We start from the raw sequence: 20,030 nt of genomic DNA, 5'->3' as shown, positions 1-20,030 counted from the left end.
GCAAAATTCATAAATTGTGCACGTGATATTCCCACCCAATCTTAAGAATGAGCGCTCATTCTTAAGAACGCGTGCTCGTTCTTAAGAATGGGCGCTCATTCTTTAGAATGCGCGCCCATTCTCGAGAATGTGCATGCCCATTCTCGAGAATGCGTGATTTTCAAGAATGGGCACAACATTACCATTACTTGTTTAATAAGATTAATAAGATGTTTTCAGTGAAAAGAACGTCAGTCATCCCGTCTTTGCGTGTTCTTGCAAAAGCATCTCAAAGAGGATGAGAATATAGAGGCACATTTTTGTCACTGAAAAAAACTCTATAGGAGTATCGATGACAATCGTGAGGATTTTCATAAGGGCGGAGCAGAAAGTCTTGGGATGGGAATGCTACTTCATTTGATCTTCCATCGCCTGTTTTTAGCGCAGTGATTCGGCACCAGCGAAGCCGAAGCAGCAGTCTTGTTTTCGTTAAGATTGTTTTCCAAAGTGGGATGCTGGGGGTGTTGTGAAGTGGAGTCAGATGTTTCAAGCGGTGGGTACCGGGTGGTGCGGAGGTCGGGGATCTTATGAACCAAACTTTTTCAATGCTGATGATGACGTTATTCAGGGGAGTTAAGGAGCTTAGAGATTTTCCCTATTTAACTAGTATGTAAGTAATAATTGGGGCTGTATCAGTCCGACGCCTCAAAGTCGGACGCCTCATAAGTCTGAAATTTCCATAGAGCTATATTAAATTTCGGACTAGTATGAGCTGAGGCGTCAGATTTAGAGGCGTCGGACTTATGGACAGAAATGAAAGTAGATTTAATTGTCGGACCTACGAGGCGTCGGAGCTATGAGGTGTCGGACTTATGAGCGGACCCCGTAATTATTATTGATCGGTCGGTGGAGGGTGTTTGGTGGAGAGGTGAGGGTTAGCCACCACCGTGTTGAACCACCCCCTTGGGGAAGTGCTAATGTATTTTAGGATCGATATTCTCGCGCACATTCCTGCACTGAACCCTCGGTTTGGATACTAGGCCTTTGAAAGCTAGAGTTGAGGTTATGTTTGGCTCAAAAAGTTATGTGACAGCGCAATTGCCTTTTTTTTTTTCATCTTAAGCACTCGGGGCGGGACTGAAGTCACCATAATGCTTGCGTGTATTCTTCGCAAAATGTTCTCATCCCATTCATCAGTCCCCTCCCCCCCCCCCGGACTTCATCTTATTTCTTATTATTGGCAAGAATTAGTGGGGTCTATGGTTTATTCACATGTATGAATTATCGTTTACTTCATAAAAAGGAACAAAAGTTATTATTTAAAATCATAACTACAACTGGATGATGATGCCTAGCGGCGATATCCAGTCAAGTTTCTGAGATTCTGAGAACGTATAAGTTAGAAAACAAAGTTTCAATCCTCATCCACACCGAAGTCCTCTTCCACGTCTTCCTTGGCATATTGAGGGCGCCCTATAAAGGTTAAATCTCCAGATTGCTCGCGTGCACGTGTGTAATCGGACGTCTGGACGTGTCCTGTAAATTTCTGTTAATGAGGGCAGATTTGGAAAACAACGTTAACAGAATTAAATAATTTGATGATGATGGTATTGAAAGAGTTTGAACTTTCTGATTGGTAAGTTGTCAAGCTCGAGCCTCGAGTCGAGGAATCTGGAATATTGCGGAAGCGTTGTGCATGAGTAGACGTTTATTTCCGACACACCCTGACACATTTGGTTTGAAAAGTGAACAGGTCCAAATTGAATGTGCAAAATATTATAGGCCCTAGTGGCATGCGGGAAAGAATGTAGGGACAAAATGTTGCAACCTGATGCCACTTTTGGCTATTGACTATTCGCTGTTGTGAACAACTGGTGAACACGAAAATTAATCACGATGGCGAACACTGCGATGTACCGTGAACGAGCAAGGTGTGCTGCCACAAATGGTAAATCGCGCATGAAAACCGTAATTTCTACCCCAAGAAACTGTTCAAAATTACAAAAAAAGGGGGTCATTAGAATAAGCCATTTGCGAGTTAAATTTGAATAAAATCTGGAACGCTGACTTAATCCAATGCTTTGCACATTTTAACTTTGCATTCTCCCAACTAAAGAGACTGTTACTATATCACGTGATTCGGGGCAACCCCCAGCTCCGGCATGGTCTGGTGTCTTTGTGCCATTCTCACCCATTGTGAACAATGTATTGGTGCTGAGCGTCTCTTACGTAACTATGCAAGAGCTTGCCCCGAATCATGTATCTGTATCTGTGTCTGTATGGCTACGTTGCAGAAACCTATTCAGGCATTATCGCAACGGAGTACTGAGGTACTCAAGGTACTGGGAGTTATGTCTATTATTAGATGAATGAAGTACATGAGAGATATGAGACCCATTATGTGGCACCACGGTTTACAAGGTGCTGCGGCCACTGCCAGAAACACCGGGGCGAACCCCTTCTCTTAGCGACAAGTGTTACTGGGTTCTTTAACGTGCATTACACAACACACGGGACCTACGGCTTTGCGTCCCATCCGAAGGACGAAGCAATAGTGGTAAAGTGCCTTGCTCAAGAGCACAAGCACCATGTTCCCACGGTCAGGATTCGAACCCGTGTACCACGGGTTCGAATCCTGACCGTGGGAACACTGTGATTAGCAACAGTGTCTTTGGTCTGGAGAATTCAAAGTTAAAATGTGCCAAGCATTCTGAGCAAGTGAAGTCAGGGTACCAGATGTTTTTCAAATTTAAATCTGAAAGGGTATGCATGTAGGTCACTCGCAAATGGCTTATTGAGAGAAGTGTGCTTTAGGTTTAAAAGGCCATTTTTTAATGATAAAAAAACCCCATTCTTTACTCGAAATTAAAGAGGGGCACGTAACTACATGATTGCCATTTCCTGGACTACATCCGTCCAGTAAATTTGCCACATTTTGCCACATTTATGGGGCTACAATGTTCATGCATCGGCCACACCAGCTTTCTGTTTGTGAATATTAGGAAAAGAATGTAGTATCCAGACACCACTTTAGCGATTGTGTATAAAGTCTATAGAGAGTCTTCCTAACAAATTTAGAAATGTTTCTCAGTCTCAGATTCATGTTTTTTTTTCAACATTTTTGCAATGACTGACCTTTTGAGATGGTATTTGAAGAAAAAAGTGGCGTCAGGTTGCAACATTCTTTCCAACGTTAGTTTGCCGGTAGACATCTTCGATTCCTCTTGCAATATGGTGATATGGCGTATTAATTATCATAATCAGTCAGAGAAATTCTCAGTGAAAATAGCTTATCCACTGCCTACAAAGATCATGGGAGTCATGATTGTGTAAACTAATGGCATGTATGTTGACAAATGAAGACAGGCCTTGGCCTTTATTTAGTTTTTCTTTTCATTTATCATCTTTCTTTCAGGAAAACTCTTCAGTGACAAGATGGAGGCAGAAGATGACAATCGATTTGCCATCATCAGCCATGACCCCCGCTTCCGGAAAATCTCCCAGCGGGCGCGCAAGGTCAAAATTGACAAGCGCTTCCACGGAATGTTCAAGGATGACAACTTCAAGCTGAAATACACCGTGGACAAGAGAGGGCGCCCCATTAACCTGACATCCAACGAGAACCTGCGGAAGTTTTACGAGTTGTCCAGCTCAGAGGACGATGAGAGCAGTGAAGAAGGTGAAGTTGCCCAGTCTGCTTCTGGTGAGGATGTCGGTAAAGAGGCCTCATCCAAAATAAGGAGACTTTCAGGGAAAGAAAAACTCAAGGATCAACTGAGGAGAAGAAAGGAGAGAAGAGTCGAGAAGCCGAAGACGCTGGCACCAAAAAGTAAAGTTGATGGAGCTGACGAACACCAGAAAAGGCCTGTGCAAGGCACTACCGATGAAGGTATTTTTATATAAGTCACAAAACTCTGTTTTTTTTCCATTACTCGAGCAGCCTGAAACCTGATCTATGTATGTATTGGTTGATCACCAATGAGGCAATCAATTAAGTGAAAACAAAGAGCTGTTTTTGCATTAGATAAATTTTTACACCTGTTTGCAATCAAAAAAAGAAGGTAAAAACTCTCATAGAAATGAAGGCAGACAGTCTTCCAGAATATCTAAGAATAACACGAAAAAATGCCTTAATAGTAAAACCCTAACCCTCCAGGGTATTTTGGGTAGCCAAAAGCAGCAACATGCAACACTTGACTAAGTGACAAGCCTGCCCAGTGTAGCAAGATCCATCAGGTCAAAAGTCTCAAGGCCAAACTGCCTCAGAGTCTGTGGTCACTGAATGCAGCAGGATACAACTGTGGCATTTAATGGGATAAGTTCTCAATTGGCCATTTATGCACTGGTGTTGATAGCTGAATCAAAGTGCACCAGACTTTTCTGCCCAATGCACTGTGTTGCGTCTGGCAGGGTTAGGGTTTGATATACACCAAGATACACTCACTAATATACACCAAGATACACAAAGTGATTGGTAGTAAAACACAAAATGCATTTACCGCAACTTTGCAGATGACACTGATGATGATTCTGATCGGGATTCTGGTGATTCCAAGGACCACAGACCCTCCAGATCCAAACGGGCTGACCTCCCGGCAAAACAGTCCTTACCCCTCAGGGTGGATCTGGCCCGGGGCCAGGGGAACATGGAGAGTTCCTCGGACTCCGACTCCGACTCGGACTCTGATTACGGGAGCAGCGATCGGGAGGAAGCAGGGCCGGAACTCCAGTGGGGGGAGCTGGACCGCGACGCCCCCCGCAGTGGGGACCAGTCGGCCAGGCTGGCACTGTGTAACATGGACTGGGACAGGGTGACAGGAAATGATCTGCTGGTGTTATTCAACTCATTCAAACCAACTGGTGGTGTGATACACTCAGTCAAGGTACGTGTACTCCTGAATCAAAATACCCATGAATCACTGGAGCGACTGTATTGCCAGTGTAGTGTTCTCAGTGACCATGGGTGTGTTCAAGACCGTGTTCTCAAGTGACCCGCAAACTGTGTTTTTGGGTTGCCGATTACGAACGCCCAAGTGCGTGTGGAGTGCAGCTGGGCAAAAATTCAATATGGCAGCCGCCGTGTCAAAATGCCAATTGAAAAGAAGGGGCAATTAATGGATTAATACGAAAATAATCGAAATCCTGAAATGGCTATACAAATTGGCAAAGACAAGGCTGACAAGCCCACACTATAACCACGTACAATGTTATTTTTATCGTTACTGCTCCTGCACTGAATGAATGCTTCAATTTATACACCATTATTAACACAAGTACCGGTAGGGGCCTAAGTCCGCCATCTTGGTAGATGACGTTCTTCATCTACTCCGCCAATAAGTTGGGAGTGAGAATCTTGTTCGGTAATCTGTCTCAGTATGGTGGTCATGATAAGTGCACAATTTCTGTGGTTAGCTGAGCATGAGCCTCGGTTGTGACATTGTTGCAATTTGATCCAGTTTGTGTCGGGACTTTGTCACGCTTAACCCCCATTTCCACCTTTTGGTAGATTTATCCCTCAGAGTACGGTCTGGAGAAGATGCGAGAGGAGGATGCAAGAGGGCCAGCGGAACTCGTGGAGGACGGAGGCAAGAGTGAGGAGATAGGGGACGATCGTCATGACGACAACCTCTTGCAAGAGAAACTCAGGAAGTACCAGCTGCAGAGGTCAGTCAGACGTTTCAGTCTGTTTCAAGTGGTGCTTCTTTGAAAGCACAGTTTCAGTAATTTCTTTGTCAGTGTACCTTCTTAGGGCAGATCCATATTTCACACACATGCAAAACGAATTTGACGTTGAAAAGTGCTCAACTTTTGCAAAGTTGGCAGCAGGAATTTCTTCTACATAACTGCAAGCCAGACCAAATAATGTCACAGGGTGTTTAATACCAATACTTTCTTTAACCCTAACTCCCTAGGCATTTATGCTAGGATGCAACCTCAATCCTGCAAAATCCTCCAACTGCCTCCATGTAAAAATTACATACAGCCTCAAAATCCTCCATTATTTTTTGAATGTGGTCCGTGGAGGGGTGGCCACTGCCTCAATGCCGCAAAATCCTCCAGCAATCACTGTCGGTATGTTCAGGCAGAGCCAGTGACATCCTGGAGCAGTGCAGAGGATTTCAAGTGTAATCAAGGCTTAAATTTATGTACGGCTGAGCATAAACAACACAAGGTCCGGCCCAAGGCCTTAACGCAGTGCATCTTCCAAATTTGCCGCACCTTTTTGCCATATAGCCTTAAATCTTGCAAAATCCTCCATTTTGCAAGGAGGATTTTGGAAGGATGGGGTTAATCTAAGTAAGCTTTTTGAATAAGGTTACTTTTTTGAACAATTGGTCCTCTATAATGCCCTACGTTTGCTGCATGTTCAGTAGTATAGAAAAAAAATGAACAGCCACACACCCCAAGGATCAATTCCAATCTAATCTCCTGATAAACAAATCGTTCCTTTCTTGAGTCGTTGCTGATGGGGACTGTATTGTTCAGTGCACTCTGTGTGAAGAGCATTGAATTTGCTGGCTGAATAGCATATATTACACTTAAGAAAACGGGTTGAAAAAACGCTGAAATATAGCCCAAAAGGGAGAACTGAAATGCTCTGTAAATACTCATCTCTTTCAGGTTGAAATATTACTATGCAGTTGTGGACTGTGACAGCGTTGGCACAGCTGCTGCATTGTATGACCACTGCGATGGCATGGAGTATCAGAGCAGTTCCACTAAACTGGACCTCAGGTAAGACAAAAAAACAAACTCCCCAAAACGGTGGTTCTTGGACTGGGAAATTAGTGATTGTAGAAGGCCATCTTTGGATATGATCACTGTGTCCAAGTTTGACCACGAATTGTTTTAGTAGCATGTCAGTGGCCAACCTCTGCTAACCAAAGAATTGTGCATTTCTGATCACAAGTTTGTGCTGACAATACTAGTACAGATATTCTGTGATTAGCCAGTTAGCACAGAATCCTTAGTCGTGGATTTTTACATGTGCAAACAAGTAAAAAAATTACTAAGACCGGAAAACATTATAGGGCACTAACTACCAACAAGATGACCTGCAATAGTAAGGGCTTGTCTCAATTCATATCAGAGATGAAGTCCAAGTTGTGGGTAGAATCATTCACTTTGTCCGGAAGAAGCTCTGCATTTGTCTCAAACATGTTTAGGGAACTTTTCATTAGCAACTGCTTGACTCAGCAATACTGATAACTTCATTGCGGGAAGATTGCAGGGAAGTTGTTTAGAATCCTGCAACTTATACCCGATACAATGTCAGCAACTTGTCTGGAACTCATCCTGGATATGAATTGAGACCTAAGCAAAGATTCACTCATTACTGATTGTGTAATTCAGTTTTGGGTGTTTCAGTTTCATATTTGCATTGGTTTGAAATACAAATGCAGATATGCAATATCCATACATAATGGCGGGGGACATTTTCTGGCTGCCCATTGGTTTGTGTGCATCAAGGAATCGTCCAGCAGGACTCCGTACACAAGTGCCCCCTCAACGGTTACAAAGGGAGAGTTGGGAGAGACCACTGAGAGGGACATTCAAATGCATTGCTAATGACGCCTGAGGCTCACGCGAAGACAATATGGCGTTGTGCACATTCAGAATAAAATTACCTGTGCGTACTTCACGCTGTGCGCACACAAACCAGTGTGCGCACACAATGTGGTCCGTCCTCAATGGTTAAAAATGGTCATCTGCTGTTCTTGCACAGCATCCAATCAGCTCTATGATTGCAGCTGATATGATCGTGGTAATGGTTACTTTTAGGACACCTATACTTTTTTCTTCCGCACAATTGTGCAACTTCTTTACAGAATGTGTATTTGTTTTCGAAAGTAGGGTTTGCAGCCTTGAGAAACTTCATATTTTACTTTGGCACTGGATTTTTTTATCATTTTGTAACAGACATGGGGAGAACATGTAAAATTCTCACCAGTTTTGGCAGTTTTTTGCACTGTCGCCATCTTGGTTGTCGAGAGTGTTTTCTGGCTGTCGTCGTCTTTTTTAACCCCATAATTTCCCTCATAAATCAAAGCCCTGCCCTGTTTCCACAAAATCAAATCTGCTGAAAGTCAGAAAGTGTCATTACAAGCTGTTCAGATGTGTCAAGAAATATCCGAATGCCACTTTTGAGTGTCATTTAGTCAGCTGTTTTGGCGAGTTTTGGTAACATTATATAGCAGGGGTGTGAAATCTCGGCTTTTTAGCTGATTTCAGCTTTTTTTGTTTTGGATTTCAGCTTTTTCTCCTCACTTGCTGTGTACAAAAGTATAGGAGATTTCCAAAATTCAGCTTTTTTACACCTTTTTCAGCTGTTTTCAGCTATTTTTATCAGTGGTCACTCACACCCCTGTATAGGAATGGAGTCCTAAAGATAACGATTATCCTGATTTCTGCACTGGCCCCCTTGTCAGGTTCATCCCCGACGATGTCGCGTTTGATAATGAGCCCAAGGAAGTGGCGACGGAGCTACCGGACACCTCTCTCTACAAACCCGTGGAGTTCCGCACCTCCGCGCTGCATCAGTCACGCGTGGAGCTGACTTGGGACGAGACAAGCCACCAGCGAGCCATCAAGACCGCCGAGGCCTTCAAGAAGAAGAACGTGGAGGACATGGACGTCAGTGCTTTCCTGGCTTCTTCCAGCGATGAGGACGGTGAAGGTACCGACGGAAACTTTTCTGAATCTGTGGCTATAACAAAGTACTATTGTATCTATGCTATGTCCGAGTTTCACAAGGAAAAATACATTTTGTTTTTCAATTGTTTTTTTTCTAGAAATATAAAAGTTATGCGCTTTTGAATGAGATGTTGGCCGATATATCTACTCACTGCAAAGGGTTAAGGCACACACTTCGTCACCGACACCACGAACTGACACTCAGTTGTTCGTGAGTGCCTGGTGCACCTATTTTACATAACCACTTTATTTCGTTTTCACGAACTGACACCTGTCACTGCATGCGCGCACTCGGTACATTTTATGAACTGAAACTGATCTTAATTTCACCAGTAAAAAGGTTTTTAATTAAATTTTGTGTAAGCCCATACAGGTAAGTATACAGATGGATTAAATTCGTGTCAAATCTTTTGAAGCGTTTTTTTTTCTTCTCTGAATTGTATTCCGGCACTTGCTTGCGTTTCACTTCAGGAAAACCAAAATCATTATATCTTTCGTCAGTGTCAGGTGTGAGTGCTACACGTGCACCATTATTACATGTACAGCGGGGCATACATGTGCAGTGTGTTGGTGCAGTCACACTGTGTGACTGTCAGTGCGTGCTGCATTACACAAGCACTATTTACGGACTGTGTAGTCGTTTCTGACTTACAGTGCAGCAGGATACGACAACTAAGTCACTGGGCAACCACTAGTCGCGGCACAGCGGAGTGACTAGTAACGGCATAACGACTAGTCGTGGCATAATGACTAGTCGACTTTTTAGAAATTGATAGTCTTGACCACCATTGCAATTAAGCATTGGCGATTAGTCGGCACACGCCTATGTCTCATGATATTTTTTTCTCTCATTTTTTTGAAAGAACGATGGGAGCTTGATTTTGACGACAAGGCAGGCGGGAGACGAAAGGAAGAGGAGGCCCAGGAACACAGCGCATCACTGAGCGAGGACCAACAGATTGCCAAGTACCGGGCACTCCTGAGGGAAGCGGACACCGACCGTCAGACAGAGAACGATAAACAGATGGAGATGGAGATCACATGGGAACCAGGTAGGTCATTTGCATATTCAAAACAAAACACGGGGAAAAACCATTTGCATATGCTGACCGTGTTAAAGCCCTATCTTAACTATGCATAGCCGGAGCAGTAAACTATGAAAAAACATATTAATAATGATGTGGCGCCTTATACCAAAGGTCTCAAAGCACAGTGCTTGCTTGAAAATATGCAAAGCTGCCAACTATTAAAAAAATTTCGTAATTATTACAATTTTTTTGTTAAATTATGAAAATACGAATTGCCACTAAAATATTACAAATTTCCCATTTTCTACCTAACAAAAAAATACTTGTTAAGTATTGTTTTTGCCCAAAAACGTCTAGCGAAATGTAGGCCCTAACTTATGATAATGGGTGGACTGGTGACAAGTCTAATAAGCAATGGGGTCAAGCACCTAATAGACATCAATGCGGTGTGCGCAGTGGAGTACTTGAGGACCAGACTAAAAATATTTTTCAATGGTGTACGTGTGTGTGTGTGTGCACCTCGTTTGTGTGGGTGAGCTTGTCTTACATACGCAGTGTGGACTTCAGAACAAAAGACGTCCACATAATGTAGGTAGCAGCGACGAAGTGTGGACTTGCCCACGTCCACACAGTGTTTCCCCATTTCTGGAAAACAGGTTTAGAGGCATTTTTGGGTTAGGTTTATCCGTAGCAGAATGAAGAGAAACACTAAAGGGAATCATTGAAAAAAAATTGGGTTGTAAGAGTTTTCACAGTTTGAGAAAAATGAGTTTTTCCACTGGTGTTCCTTAACTACACGAAAAGAAAGGAAAGTCCACACTAGGTATGTGAAACAAGTCTGGGTGTGTGTACTGAGTACTTTTCAGTGACGATTGCCGGGATGAGACCCATCAGTGCGAGATGTTGATCATGGAAGAGTGTGGTTGGAAGAATTGGTAATAGAGTTGAGTTTTTCACAACGTCCTGAAAAGATAAATCAGCATGCGTTTGCAAGGTATGTTGGCGGGATATTTCTATCGCATACGGTGGCCCTAAATGTGTGTAAAAACATACGAACTTGAAACTCAACATCGATAGCAAAAAATCAGCATGCATCTCAGAAAAATATGCGCACATGTTATTATTGTTATTATTTATTTGACTTTAACAAACATATGCAGACAGTAAAACAAACTTAATTAAAAAAAATAAGAATGTTTTTTTTTTAGGCCCAAAAAAATAAAATATTCGGTCTCTGGTCAGACCAAAGTTCCGTAATTGACACGGCGACGAGGCTTTTTTTTTTTTTTTGCTTTTTTTTTTTTTTCTTCAAGCTTGGATTGTACAGACAAGGTGGGGTACTATTTTGCTTGTTTGGTGTCCTCATGTACATTGGTGTCCTCCATAATTTGCCTTGGTGCTCTTGATCATTTGCCTTGGTGCAATTTCCCATTCCTTGGTGCTCTTTGGTAAAAAAAAATTGAGGAGGTGCGTCAACAGAGGGCGCTGTTGGAGCTACCGCGGAACATTTTGGGAAAAAAAAGAGATTGACGCGCATGATTAAAATCGACGCGCGCGCTGACCAGAGACCGACTTATTATTTTGTTTGGCCTTAAATTAATTATTTAAAAAAAAAATAATTCCATGGCCTACAGTACATGATTAATCACAACAAGATGCATGTATGTGTACGTGTTAATTAATAAGGAGGGCTAATTAATATTGATTACTATTTGTTTGCAACCCAACAGGTTTAAAAGACACAGCAGAGGAACTCGTGAAGAAAAAGTCAGAGAGAACGGCAGAGGCCACACCTTGGGAAAAATTCCTAGAAAAGAAGAAGGAGAAGAAGAAGAAACAAAAAGGAAAGAAGACAGAGGTAAAGAAAACATTTGAAAAGTTCCTGGTAGAAGAACAAATGTACTGCGAAATTAGACAATTTGCATTGGAACAACAATGATTTGTGTGAAACCCTAACTCCTTAGCATTTTTACTAGGAGTCGTACCCATCCTGGCAAATTCCAACGCCCACATGGGAAATTGTACACACACACTGTTGGACTTAGTTTCTGAGGGTAGGCCAAACCTAATGTAAAAGACCATCAGTTTAGGGGTACTGTGTACCCATCCTAACAGATTTCAAGAAAACCTGCTGTTGGGCTTTGATGGGTTGAGTTCAGTTAGGGTGAAGAAACGCAGTGCCTTTAAGCCGCCCACAGGTCCACTTGTGATGGTGATCTCGGCATCAAGCACAAAAGTCATGCTCAGGTCACAAAACTGAGAAATCATGTCATTTTCTTAGAACAAGCATCATCTGGGTACAGAATAATCACAACCATGCTCACGTTACCCGGGACGCGACGACGATTCACAGTATAAGTAGATGAAGCATGACGTTCTAACTGAACACAGGCCAACTGCGATTGGTTCCTTCCCGACTGCCTGTTTGGAAAGCATTCCGTCGCATTGCAGAAGTTGAAATATATCTACTCTTGCGACTGTTGGGTTTTTTTTAGCGCCAACTGATGCCGATCATCTTAATATTGTCACAGTTTCACTCAGGTCGCAAAAAAATCAGCGACTGATTTGTTCCCGACGGTCGTAGCTCAGGCGCAGATCCTGAAAAGCCAGTCGCAGACTGTTCCATTGGGGCAATTCCACGGTTACTCACGTTACATTTTTGATGTACTTTTGAGTTTCCTTGGGCTGTAATTACCTTACTGAAAAGGTCTAATAACTGTTATCCCCATGGTAGATAGAGTAGACCTAGACCTACCTAAGCACCAAAGATGACATCCAGAAAAATGTGTTATGTATGATCAACAAGACGCACAAAATCGGTTACTCATGTTACGAAAATGTAATGTGAGTAACCGTGGAATTGCCCATGTCGTCGCAAGGTCGATCTTAGGGCAGCTTTATATGTCAGAAGATGCTGTTTGCTTGATATGTATACAGTTTTCTTTTTTCCCAAGTGTGGGTCAAAGCAAACCTATATTATCTTTCAAATTGTTTTTTTTTTTTTTTAATTACAGAGAAATGTTTCATAAACCAGAACATTGAGCCTTCATTTTCTTGTATGGCACTCAGTTGCAGTACTTAGTGTTGTAGCCGAGTCCATCACAAGTCCAGTCACAAGTAAATCAAGGGTGGATGAACAATAACAACGGAATGCCTTTGTCAAAGTTCAGTTGAATAGCCTGAGACTTGACTTGGGACTGGAGGACTTGTGATGGACTTGTTAGGACTTGGGGCGCTGTGGTCCAATGGTTACGGTGTTCGACTCGTGTGCCGTGGTACATGGGTTCAAATCCTGACCGTGGGAACATGGTGCTTGTGCTCTTGAGCAAGGCACTTTACCATTATTGCTTCGTCCTTTGGATGGGACGTAAAGCCGTAGGTCCCGTGTGTTGCGTAATGCACGTTAAAGAACCCAGTAACATTTATCGCTAAGAGAAAGGGTTTGCCCTGGTGTTTCTGGCATGGTGGCTGCAATATGCGCCGCAGCACCTTGTCAACCCTTATAAGGTGCTACATAATGGGTCTCATATATCTCATGAACTTTATTTACCTTTCTTTAATAATAGACATACCGGTATCTCCAGCGCCTTGAGTACCTAATAATTGGTAGAAATGTGCGCTATATAAGACTCCGATATTATTATTATTATTATTGTTAAGACTTCTAGGGGCTTGTGATGGATTCGACTGCAACACTGGTACATCAATACATTTGTTGGAAAGAGTTAGAAACCTATTTTAGTGCGATGCCACATGTAGTATGGTCAGTGAACTGACAACTGGCTCTAAAGAACCAGGTACCATTCCCTTGTTCCCTTGTTGGATTGACGCACACTTAAGTACCAGCCCTATGCATTACTGTAAGTATCCGTGTGTAAATATTTGGATGTGTAAATGGTCTCCATTTATGCTTTTATCCCGAAGAAAAACCTTACTTTTCAAACTGAATGCCATTGGCTGTTTTTTCTTTTTCTTTCTAGGAACAGATGGAGGGAACCAATCAGAACACTGATCTCGCCTTCAGTGATGATGAACTTCCCGATGGTGTCGATTTGAACGATCCTTTCTTCAAAGACGCACTGAAGGAGGATGGGGTCAAAGGTCAGATTATATTGTAATTTGCCAATTTGCTTGGGCTGTGTCTGAATTACTTGGCTACAGTGGGAGATAAAACACGGGTCTTTTTTACATTTCTTTTCCACTACGGCCTGTGCCCAGTTCTGTCTCATTTTGCCAGAACGCCTTACAAATGACTAAACCATTTCCTAAATCCTGATTCAAATTTCACACATATATGCAAAATATGCTTTAGTGTGAACGCAAATACAGGGTGAGAAAAAAAAAGCGGAACCCAAACCCCAAAAACTATATTTCCTATTTTAAAAAATATGTAGCACCAAAAATAATAATGAACGGAAGGCCAATTTCATAAGGTACTTTTAGATGAAAAAATGACTGAAATTGGTCAATCCGTTCAGAAAATATCACAGTTTAAACACAATGACCCCCAAACCTGTTTCGTCCAAAAATTTCAAGAATCGTCGTCGCAATTGTCTTCAAACATCACCAGCGATAAAATCTCAGTTTAAACGTTAAAAATATTCAACCGAATCCCTTTGAAGGCCCGTCCTTTAAAAAAGTAGATTTTATAAATCATATTGTTTCACTAATCAGGGTTGTTAATAAATATATGGTGTACTACTGTTGGTGACAGATGTTGAAACAAGTATTCTGTGTCATTTTCTTGTTGTTCCAAACAGTCAAAACACACAATAAATTGCTTTTTATGGACGAGACAGGTTTTAGGGTCAATGTTTCTAAATGGTGATATTCTTTGAACGGATTGAGTAATTTCAGTGGGTTTTTTTTCATCTAAAAGTAGCTTATGAAATTGGCCTTCCAGTCATTATTATTTTTGGTGCTATATATTTTTTTAAATCTGAAATATATTTTATGGGGTTTGGGTTCAGCTTTTTTTGACTCGCCCTGTACTAGTGCTGCGAAGATGATCAGATTGAAAACCTGTCAAAATTTCATTGCATTCCGATTGGCACACAGTATGACTACAATTCATTTTTTTCTGCTTTAGTGGTAACATCAAACCAGCTCACATTCTGAATCTTGTATATTTCGGTAGTTTTTGAGACTCAACTTGGTGGCTAAAACTAACCAGAGGGCTCAGCACTGATGACAATTTTTTTTTTTGGGGGGGGGGGGGAAGGGGGCACCGGGGCAGGGGGTGAGAGGAGATTATATAAAATGCAACTAGATTCTTTTGCACAACAACCATTTAAAATCTTTAAGGAAGTTTTTGGAGGAAGGTGCTGTTGGTCTAGTTTGTCATCTGACTCAATTTTTTAAGCTAGGGTTGCGCTTATGCAAGTCTAGTAAGCCGTTTTGCGGATACCGCCATCTTTGAAATTTGGGGGCATTACAATGAAAATACGTCCCATCATGCAACTTTCATCATCATCATCATCAAGCGGTCACAACCGAGATCTCGTTTACAACGCCACGCCAGGTGTATTTATCCCTCATTATGTACGGAAGGTCTTCCATTTCACATTGGGTGTCTCTACCAATCACATCAATGTAGTTGAAAGGTCTTGGTCCTCTATTAGGGCATGGAAGTCTCCAACATAATACATGAGATATGACCTGGTTTACAGCACGGTAGCAGTGGCCAGCAAAGCGAACTCGTCGTTGAGAAACAATAGCAGAGATAGGTGGAACGTCTCCGTAAATCTGTTCTTTGGTCCTGTGCTCACGCCATGAGATGTTCTGACCCTCATTAAGAACATGGTGTACATGTATGTGCCATGCTCCTTCTTCATGGTCCAGGTGTCGGCTCCATAGAGAAGAATGCTCTCCACACAGGCTCTGAAGAAGGCCAGCTTTGTTGATTGTGCTATACTTGATTGCCGGATGTTATGAAGCTTGTTACAGGCACTCCAAGCTATTTCTTTGCAAGTGAAGAAGTCCTTCTTACTGTCGGCAGCATAGGACCTAAGGTACCTGCAACTGTAGCTGAGCACAGAGTTGTAACGAGTCACTGATTTTTGTGACTCGAGTCGAGTCGAGTCATTTTAAAGAAGTGACTCGAGTCGAGTCGAGTCATTAGGTCAACAAGGTCGAGTCGAGTCGAGTCGAGTCACAGAGTGTGGTCGAGTCGAGTCGAGTCGAGTCGAGTCAAGTATTTAGATCGAGTCAATTCGAGTCACAAATATTTGAACACTAAATTACAATAAAAAGCAACAACACAAGAGAGAAAGAATACAAGGCACCAGTCTATTACGGAAATCCAAAGACATAAAGTATGCTGTATGGTACCCAACCAACAGTTTCCATTGCTAGCTCACGTCACAGAAAAGAAGATGTGAAACTTCGGTCTTATAACTGGTTTGGCTTCGGGTCTAGATTTTGTTGTTCGCTGATCGCTGACAACGTTAAAACCTAATTGCATTATACACAACTGTTTCTGATTATTTAAAGGTGGGCCCGTCCGTATCCATTTTTTTGTGTGAAATCGGGACATGAATTTAGCCAGCGTTCCACCAAGAACTTCAAAATCGCCCGAAACCAATGATGAAACCACGGATTGAGAAATGCGTTTTAAGTCTGGTTCCGGGTTTAGCATTACATGCTATAGAACCACAAGGAGGGAGTCCGCGACACGGTGTATGTTTGTTGTTTCATTATGGAGGAAGGAAACAGACTGCCGCTGTATATAAACGTACATTATTCGCGAACATTAACGTGACGTGAACAAAAACTGGCAACGCGAACGGCGCAGCGTAAGTCATTGCAAATATTTTTCGCAAGTAAGTTTTGCTTTTATTTTGGGACTCGAGTCTTATTAGCCTTCCTCGAGTCGAGTCGAGTCATTCTGATGAGGGACTCGAGTCGAGTCGAGTCATTTGCTCGCAGTGACTCGAGTCGAGTCGAGTCATTTACCCGTCGGGACTCGAGTCGAGTCGAGTCGCCAAAAAACGTGACTCGAGTCGGACTCAAGTCGAGTCATTGACTCGAGTCATTACAACTCTGGCTGAGCATGATGGGATGTCTTTTCATTGTAATGTCCCCCAAATTTCAAAGATGGCGGTATCCGTGAAAAGGCTTATTCACAAGTGACAGTCAGTCGGTCAGTCAGTCTAGTCTGAAGAAGATTGTAGGCGGGATCCAGTCACAGAATGTGCCATAGGATTTCTCCATAGTAGCGCATTTTTAGCAACACGGTATCAAGGGAATCAAATACCTATGTTTTTTCTTCACAGGTTCCAAGAAGAAAAAGAAGACAAAAGGTAGAAAAGAGGAAACTGTCGGGGAGGAAGACAAAGACAAAGTCCAGCAGAACAAGGTAAATAAGATGCAACTTGTAGCTCCCCTTATGTCAGTGAAACAGTGGTAGGAGAGAGGGAAAAGCCGTTTCATTAATATTGTTCTTTTATTACATTTTACTCCAAACACCATTGGGCCTTATTCACGAGTCGGCCATATTGAATTGAAAGTTAGGTAAAATCTTAATTTTTGGATCTTGCGAAGAGAAATGAAAGCAACTTAATTTATAATAAATTCCAGTCTGCTTCAATGAATAATTTAAAATGTGTAATTAAACATTCACTAATGTTTAAAGATAGATTAAAAAAAAATGACAGTAAAATAAGGCTGCATTGTGCCTGCATGAATAGTCTGGCGCCATCCTATTCAACAGTTAACAATTAATGAAATGTATTCAGGGAACTCGACAAAAATGGCCAACTTGTGAATAAGGCCCATGGGCTTCTTTTTGTGAGGAATTAACATGGCTCCTGGTCTTGGTCCTAGACTCCAATTTTGTTTTCCTACTGTAGCTGGTCCCAATCCTTTGCAAATGCGGTCAAGGTGCCGTGGTGGTCAGAGGGCGCTGTCAATACTATGAATCGGACCCAGGACATTCCAAGCATGCCTCATGCGCACTGCATTGAGGTATGCTCAGACTTTCTTGGGTCACCCTGCCAACGTTCCCTAGCCTGGATTGGATTTATGTTGTTGATAGTGCCCACTTCCACCATGGCAGCTTGATAGCACATATCACAATCCAATTTTGGACCAACACTACACGGCACCGAAAGAATTTTGGCCCAAGGGAATTTTTTTGTTTGTTCCCTTCTCTCTTTTTTTTTTGGAAAGAGGTGGGTGGTTGCTGGTCATATCTTTAAGGCTCTGTAGTTACCTGTATTCCATCAATTTAAATAACATTGAATTTACTTGCTTCACTTTAAGTTTTTACTACTCATTTGCAGTACGGTAAAAACCAGCTGAACTATTTTGAAAGTTTCTTTGTATTTTAATCATCACAGTCTGAGCTTGAGTTGCTGTTCATGGACGAGGACAGCGACGGCAAGAAACACTTCAATCTCAAGCAGATCATGGAGAATGAGAAGACCCTGAGCAAGAAGGCCAAGCGAAAGAAGAGGCGACAACAGCAGCAGGAGGAGGCCACAAAATACGAGGATGATTTCCAGATTGACGTGGGCGACAATCGCTTCCAGGCGATGTTCACCTCTCATCTGTACGCCGTGGACCCGTCGGACCCGCACTTCAAGAAGACCAAGGCCACCGAGGCCCTGCTCGCTGAACGACAGAAAAGGAGACTGAAGGAAGAGGAGAGACAGGGCGTGGTGACCACACCCAGAGCCACACCCGAGACCACACCCAAAGCCTCAAAGTTGGTCAAGCGAGATGCCGAACTGTCGATGCTCATCAAATCCGTCAAGAACAAGACAGACCAGTTCAAGGAACGGAAGTTAAAACGGCAGAAAGTGAAATAATCCAAAACTTCATTTTTGTGGATTCAGCCGTGTGTGGAATAATTATTGTACTATTTTTAAAGTTTCCATTAAACAATTGTTGACTGCCGTGATGTGGGATATGGCGTTTTTAACACCCGAGGGTCCCATTGCACCCGAGGCGAATCTTGAGTGCAAAAGCCACAAGATAAGTTTTGTTCCTCTAGAATGTGCATGATGTCAACAACGCGAACTATGCGTGTCACTGCAGATGTGCAAACATTATATTCTAATCAAACACAGAAGCATTAGAATCTTCAATCACTATGCTTCGGGTGTCAAAACAGAAGTAAAAATCCTGCCTTTACGAAAATCACATTTTAGTTATATTGTAACTTCTTAACCAGTTCGCGCCGGATGTTGTTGTGTATACCTGCAATTGTTTTGCGGTATCCGTAACGGATGTTATATAAACACGCAGGGGGCGACCCGCTCACAGCGAGTGAGCGAGGCCTGAAATATGGGTGTGCTGCCCGAGGGTGATAGCTTCAAGGGATGACGGATAACTACACAGGGAGCGAGGCTGGAAATATCTGTCAGCGACCCGCTCGCAGTGAGCGAGGCTAGAAATATCAGTGTGCTGCCTCAGGGTGATGGCTTCAACCCGCCTGGCATTGAGGTCAAGTGAAAAATAATCACGGGCCTCGTTCTATTTTTGTCAAAAAAATCCTGGCGTGAACTGGTTAAAAACTCAAAAATGTTTTGATAAAAAATACAATCATGGTATAACAAAGTAATTGTCGTCTGTTGTGATATGGCCCACTGCACCCTTAAAGGCTTTATGTGATGTTTTTTTTTCTAGGAACACATTTTGTGCAGCTTTCTACTCTTTAATGTATGAAAACTATTGGACATATATTTTGGTTGATTTTATTGAAAAGTGCATTCTTTAAACATTTATAAATTGTCCATGGTTTTGTGGACAACTGAGGGAGCTGTTGGTGTGATGTCATTTCAGGAAGACACTGTTCAGTTTAGGGGTTTTCTGTTCATATTGTGAACCCATAATTTGCTCACTGAATGATTTGTGAGAAAAGTTTGCACTTAAAAACATACATCACAGCAGACAAAAATTGTGTAATGTACGCATACAGAGGAATGCATATGGACACAACTTAACTGTCTTTGTGTGTACTCTTAGATTATATTGAAATATGAACTATGAATGTATTTTATGCCATAAGGTCGAGCCTAGTGATTTATGTCAATAATCAGTAATTGGTCTTATTTTACAAAATTGGTCTTACATACAAACAACATGTAAGAAATCTTTAAATTAATGTGGCCTGACGTTGCGAACTTAGCAAGTTCTTCTTCAGAGGCTAAAACAGAAATGACAGAGGTACATACATTAACATGGGGGTGCACACAAAGATGCAGGGCTGAAAGAAGAAACACAAAAGGAGGATTAGGTGTGAAAGGTGTGGAAAGATGCAGGGGAGGGTGGATGAGAGAACAAAGAAACAAAGGGAGATGCCAAACCACAAGGGGTCTTGTGTAA

General features: G+C 42.3%; 1 protein-coding gene across 1 annotated transcript; it reads left to right on the top strand.

The window, feature by feature from the left end:
• Positions 1 to 1,461: 1,461 nt before the first annotated feature.
• On the top strand, positions 1,462 to 19,794 carry LOC119741014 (ESF1 homolog). The gene is made up of 11 exons (XM_038216574.1): positions 1,462 to 1,615; positions 3,395 to 3,868; positions 4,492 to 4,862; positions 5,486 to 5,643; positions 6,601 to 6,714; positions 8,409 to 8,656; positions 9,537 to 9,725; positions 11,432 to 11,559; positions 13,682 to 13,802; positions 16,976 to 17,058; positions 18,041 to 19,794. Exons 2-11 carry the CDS (start codon positions 3,415 to 3,417, stop codon positions 18,509 to 18,511), a joined length of 2,337 nt encoding a protein of 778 aa, XP_038072502.1. The 5' UTR covers positions 1,462 to 1,615; positions 3,395 to 3,414; the 3' UTR covers positions 18,512 to 19,794.
• Positions 19,795 to 20,030: the final 236 nt, after the last annotated feature.

The sequence above is a fragment of the Patiria miniata genome, unplaced genomic scaffold (assembly GCF_015706575.1).
Source record: "Patiria miniata isolate m_02_andy unplaced genomic scaffold, ASM1570657v1 HiC_scaffold_5, whole genome shotgun sequence".
Taxonomy (NCBI): domain Eukaryota; kingdom Metazoa; phylum Echinodermata; class Asteroidea; order Valvatida; family Asterinidae; genus Patiria; species Patiria miniata.
Note: the sequence above shows the minus strand (reverse complement) of the source record. Positions and strands in the feature narration are given on the sequence as shown.

Coding starts and splice junctions, on each gene's coding strand:
- LOC119741014 (XM_038216574.1), top strand. CDS start 3,415: ATGGAGGCAGAAGATGACAATCGATTTGCCATCATCAGCCATGACCCC. Junction 3,869..4,491: donor GCAAGGCACTACCGATGAAG/GTATTTTTATAT, acceptor GCAACTTTGCAG/ATGACACTGATGATGATTCT. Junction 11,560..13,681: donor AAAAAGGAAAGAAGACAGAG/GTAAAGAAAACA, acceptor TTTTCTTTCTAG/GAACAGATGGAGGGAACCAA.